Genomic DNA, 6,402 nt, shown 5'->3' with positions numbered 1-6,402 from the left:
TCATTTATTAAACTTTTCAATCAAACACTATGATATAAAAGAATTAAATCAAATTATAGGTAAGTTTTAATTTTTCTATTTATTTAGGAAAACAATATCAAAAAACCACTTAATAAAGAATTTCATCATCATAATGGAAACTCATAGATTAAACACCAAAATGTTTAGGGATAAAAAACATCTGAAGCAATTGGAATAGTCACACAACTAAAGCCAAATACAATCGGATAAATAACTATTGGAAAAGGAAAAAAGGTTGAAAGATTTTAGAAAATTATTGTATATTTTGGACGGCCCAGTTATTTTGCTCCTTATTACATATGTGTAACTATTGGATGATTGAACAATAATAATAATAACAACAACAGCAATAATTCTGTTAAATTAAAAAATAATAAAAACCTTAAACTTTTATATTCTTTATAAATTAAAATTTTATAAATATAATAGTCTATAATCTTTATAAATTAAAATTTTTTAACAATTCAAGTCTTAATTTAAAATATTTTTTATTTACCAATTTAAAATTATTTATATAAATTTCTAATACCATTTACACATCAAATGAAATACTAAATAACCAATTGTAGGAAATTTGGCAACAAAAATTTTGATGAAATATGTCACAAATGAAATTAATAACACAAGAATTATAACCACAATGAAATGTAACATATCAGTATAGATCAAGAACTCAAAGTCATTCAAACCCTCAGAACAACTTTATAGAACCAGTGACCAATGTAGATAGATCATCGCAACCAGCCAAAGAAGATACAACAAGCAGGAAGCTCAGATCAATCTACCAAAGCACTTCCGATCATTCCTCTTGGCTTCAAAAAAGAAAAATATTGATAATAAAATAATAAAACTATAAAAATATTAAAATTAAACCTTAAAATTAAATAAATAAATAAATGATTTAATTAAACCGTTTGACCATAATCAGAATATTCAAATTGAATCATAATGATAATGGATTAAAACAAAAAAATATACACATACAAAAACATATGAGCATATACATGCATGTGCACATCTATATGCATATACATATACATATACATATACATATACATATACATATACATATATACATACACAAGAACATGCACATGCATATATACAAACATGAACTTGAACAGCACATGCACATGCACATACACATTTACAAACATATGTACATGCACATGCACATGCACATGCACATGCACATGAACATGAACATGAACATGAGCAGCACATGCACATGAACATATATACATACACATATAAATACATATGAACTTGAGCAGCACATGCACATGAACATATACATACATTTGCACATATACATACATGAATTAACACATGCACATGCACATGCACATGCACATATACATACACATATAAATACACATGCATATATACAAACATGAATATACACATATAAATACACATGCATATATACAAACATGAATATACACATTTACATGCACATGAACATATATACATATATATACACATGCACATGAACATGGGCATGAGCAGCACAAACACATACATGAATTTACCCACGCACATGCACTTGCACATGCACGTACACATACTTACACATGAACATATTAATATGCACATGTACATGTACATTAACATTAACATTAACATATACTTACATTTGCACATACACATACACATGCATATGCACATACTCATACACATATTCATACACATACACATACACACACACATACACATACACATACACATGAACATGGTATACTGATACTCCTACTAGTACATATGAGCATGAAAATACACATGTACTTATACACATATACATAGATACTCTCACATGCTCATACTCATACATATATACATGCACATGTACATCCACATACTCATACTCATACATATTCACATACCCTTTGCACATGTACATGCATATAAACAACATATGCACTTTCACATATACATACATATACATACACATACATCCACATACTCATACATATATACATTCATATGCACATACACATGTATATACATAATCACATGCTCATTCTATATTCACATTCATACATATGCATATGTATATGCATACACATTCACATTCACAAACACATACATGTAATTACCAATAACCATACTAGTACACACGAAATTAATTAATATATTATATATAAATAGTACTTTGCTCCGGACATACTATATTTTGGTATGCATACTCTACTTTAAAAATTGAGTACCATAGTTCAAAAAATATCCCTTTTCATCAATAATAATTTCAAAATAATTGGTAATATAAAGGATATGAATTTGGAGCAAAAAAAACCAAAAGAATCATTACAAACATCAAAAATAATAAATAATAAAAATAAAGAGTTAATTAAAAAAATTAAATTTTTAGAAGAATATCAAGATCAAATTAATAGAGACTTTAAAATTCAAATTAAAAAATATAGATAAAGAAAAATCAAAAGAAATTGAAGCAAAGGATCAAATTATACAAATACTCAGGTGATATTCAAAGGTATAAAGAGAAAATAGAATGTAAACTAAACCATTACAACTCTTCAGATGAAGCTTTTAAAAAACCGCGACAAACTTTTTAAATAAATAATAAACTATAATTAAAATAAATTTTAAATAAATTAATAAACTATATTTATTTAATTAAATATTGATTGTAGTAGTAATAAAAAAGCAAAATTTTTATTATCTTTTATTTTTATTCAATTTTATTAATTTGAATTTAAAAATTCAAACATTTTGAAATCTATTTTATCGTATCCAACACTGATTCTAATTTGGGTATATTGTGGTGATAATGATTTCATAAAATTGCAAACTTTAGTGTGACATGAACCAAACGAAGTTTTTGTAATTATATTATTTTCTTCAAGTTGCTTTTTAACGTGATCTATTGGTTTGTTCACAATGACATTTATAATGCTTGGATGAATTGTTTCATTTGGATCTTCCTTTGACTTGTTATAATATGTAAGTGCTAATTGATGAGATGAATCATTTGGGTTGGAACTGTTACGAATGGTTATATTTTTGTAATTTGATAACACTTTGGTTAATTCAAGTGTGTTTTTATAGGAAGCCATGATTCTATCCTCCATGGTGCCGAAATTGGCCAATAACAATTTACAATAATCTACACTAACATGATAACCCATTAACTTTGACATACTTTCAAGGGAGTACATAAAGTTTGCATTCTTTGATAGAATCATACCAGAAATACATTTGCCAGCACTATAATACTTTGAGCATGAATTGACCACAATTTCAACATCACTAAACTTGAATGGATTTAAAATTACATGAGTTAACCAAGTATTATCCACAACTACAATTAGCTTCTTTGATAACTGTTTCAACTTTGGCAAAATATCGAATGGGAATATATTTCCATTGGGATTTGAGGCACTTTCAAAAAACAATATATTGGTTCTATTTGGATTTTCATTCTTCAAAGCTTGGAAATGTTGCAAAATGGAGACAGGGTTGCACACATTGATTTCAGTTGTTGGGCAATTGAAAGATTTGATAATTTTAGGTGTATCGCAATACAACTCGTCACTGATTATAATATTTATATTGTCACCCTTATTTTCTTGTTTTATTAAATTTGCAAAGGTTAGATAAATTGCCCTTAAACCCGATACTGTTATCTTGCCATAGAGTTTAACTTTTTTAATATTATGACCGCTTATTGTGTGTGCATCTATATATTTTTCTGTTATTTCTATTTGGGGTGGCGAAATAGATCTACAGTATATATTATTTCCTTTAATTTCTTGAATAACTCTTCCTTCACTATTTTCTATCATTTTTTTATTTATTTTTTAATGCAAGTATTTTACTTTTGTATAAAATAATTATTTATATTTTAAAATGAAAAATAATTAAAATTTTAAAATTTATTTATTTAAAAAAAAAATCTTTTTTTTTTCCCATTTTTTTTATTTTAAATATCTCATATTTTTGCATATTAAAATAATATTTTTTGGTAAGAGTATTCCGTTTATATTATCATATTTGTCGTGAGTATTTCATCTTTTTTTTGTTAAGAACATCATAATAAAACATATTTATTTTATATTAAATTTTTCATAATTTTTATTAACAAAATTATTTATTTCATCTACAAGAACTAATAAGCTTGTTCCTTATTTTAAAAAACATTACAGTTATCACAAACCATAACATCAGTATTGCAACTATTTCTATTTTTAAAACTTCTGTTTAAACCAAAGATACAGGTAATTCTTCTGCACAATACACTAAAATCTAAATAAAGGAAAATAAAAAAATAATAATTAATATTCATTTAACTCTAAAATGCATATGAATACATTCCACACCATGACGAACAGCATAAAAGGGGTTGGCCATTGGTCAAATTCTGTCCCCCAGAAAATGATTCGAAACTAGATCTTCAAACAGAGTTTAAATAATGATACCATATAAATTTAAAAAAAAACCAAGGACATATATATAAAAAAAATCTAAAGAAAAGTAAATCAATAAGTAAGACAAATAATAAAAGTTAATCTAATAAATTAAAATCTTTTATTTAATAAATATTGTTTATAGATAGATTATTAATTGTATTAACTATAAATAGAGAATTTTATAAAATATAAAAATGAACTTATAATTGATAATAATTAATTGAACTATTTATACTTTTAAATTGTTAAATATTAATTTAATTATTATAATTGGCCATTATAATATTAACTAGAATAAATTGATATTATTATTAATTAGACTATGATAATTTTAATTGCTATTATCTTGATTGATTATTGATTAGTAATTTGAAAAGGTGATTGCCATTTACATATTAAGATGTAAAGGTGGTAATGTAGTTAAAGAGATGAATAAGAGATAAGATGGGTAATAGGTGACCATAAATATTATTAATATCGTTGACTTTAGCAGAACTAGGATCAAAGAGGAATAGGGAATACAATTTGAACAAAGCTTGAATGATTTCCAAAGTGAACGGTTATAGAAGGTTCAACAAAAAAGACTGTAATATAAAAGAAAGTAATTGTAGAATTACAAAGTAATATGGATTGGGAAAAGATTGAAGTAATTGTAGAACATTGATATTAGATCCGAAGAGTTTTGGAGGTGGCAGGCTTTTTTAATTTCATTTTTATTTTTTGATAATTTTAAAGTTGGTTTTTTTTTTTTTTTTTTATTATTAAAGAGGTAGAAAAATGGGATAATTGGATAATTATGTATGTTTTTTAAAATGGGGAGTTATAACTATTTTTAAAAATAGTTATAACTCCCCATTTTAAAATATATTGTTATTAAAATGAAATTGAATTATTAATTTTTAAAAAAAAAAAATTATAATAAAAAATATTTTTAAAAAATTAATTTTTAAATTTTAAAATTTTTATCCATATATTTTATTTATATTATATATATTTTCACATCCTTTTATTTTTACCAGCTTATATATTTTTACACCATATCTACATCAAATACATATTACATTTTATATTTTACATATTTTCAATATCTTATATTTTATACATTCAAAATGAAACTTTCCAAAATCCAATTAGAGCAATTATTACGCGATTTATTAATCCAATTACAGTACTCCAGAGGCGAAAATAAAAGCTTTTTTAAAGAAGGAGTTGATACTGCTAGAAAAGAAATTTTAAAATTAGAAAAATTAGAAAGATTAGAAGCATTAATAATAGAACAAAATAATGAAATTCAAGAAAATAATGAACAATTTATAAACAATCAAGAACCAGAAATCGTTCAAGACAATGAAAATGAACATCCAACACATAACTTCCCAATTGAAAATGAAGAGCCAATTCATGTTTCACCACCATATCACTACCCTTATGAATTGGAAGAACCTATTTATTCAACACCTCCACAACAACAACAACCACACAATCTTATAAATGATTTTGAACAAGAAATAGATGATTATATTCATGACCAAGAAGAACACAATTTAGATCAACAAGACGAACAAAAAGATGACTTCCCACCAACTCAATCACCACAACATGAAGATGAAGAATCGCAACAATCAGATTTCCCACCAACTCAATCACCAGTTTTAGAACATCCACAAGCTCCACAAAGAAATATTCATTTCAATCTTGATTTGAATATCTATTATGAACCCATACCAACACCACCACTTACCCCAACACCACCACTTACCCCAACCCAAGAAGAATAATATAATAATCAATAATCAATAATCAATAATCAATAATCAATAATCAATAATCAATAATAATAATAATAATAATAATAATAATAATAATAATAATAATAAATAATAATAACAATAATAACAATAATAACAATAATAATAAATAATAAATAATAAATAATAAATAATAATAATAAATC

General features: G+C 24.8%; 2 protein-coding genes across 2 annotated transcripts; one reads left to right on the top strand and one right to left on the bottom strand.

Moving 5' to 3' along the window:
• Window positions 1-2,723: 2,723 nt before the first annotated feature.
• Window positions 2,724-3,824, bottom strand: DICPUDRAFT_83889 (uncharacterized protein; the record flags this gene model as incomplete). Its single annotated transcript, XM_003293275.1, has 1 exon — window positions 2,724-3,824. The coding sequence occupies one exon, from the start codon at window positions 3,822-3,824 to the stop codon at window positions 2,724-2,726; it is 1,101 nt and encodes a 366-aa protein (XP_003293323.1).
• Window positions 3,825-5,557: 1,733 nt separating this feature from the next.
• On the top strand, window positions 5,558-6,226 carry DICPUDRAFT_83888 (uncharacterized protein; the record flags this gene model as incomplete). The annotated part of the gene is made up of 1 exon (XM_003293281.1): window positions 5,558-6,226. The coding sequence occupies one exon, from the start codon at window positions 5,558-5,560 to the stop codon at window positions 6,224-6,226; it is 669 nt and encodes a 222-aa protein (XP_003293329.1).
• Window positions 6,227-6,402: the final 176 nt, after the last annotated feature.

Source organism: Dictyostelium purpureum (assembly GCF_000190715.1).
Source record: "Dictyostelium purpureum unplaced genomic scaffold DICPUscaffold_415, whole genome shotgun sequence".
Lineage (NCBI taxonomy): Eukaryota > Evosea > Eumycetozoa > Dictyosteliales > Dictyosteliaceae > Dictyostelium > Dictyostelium purpureum.
Note: the sequence above shows the minus strand (reverse complement) of the source record. Positions and strands in the feature narration are given on the sequence as shown.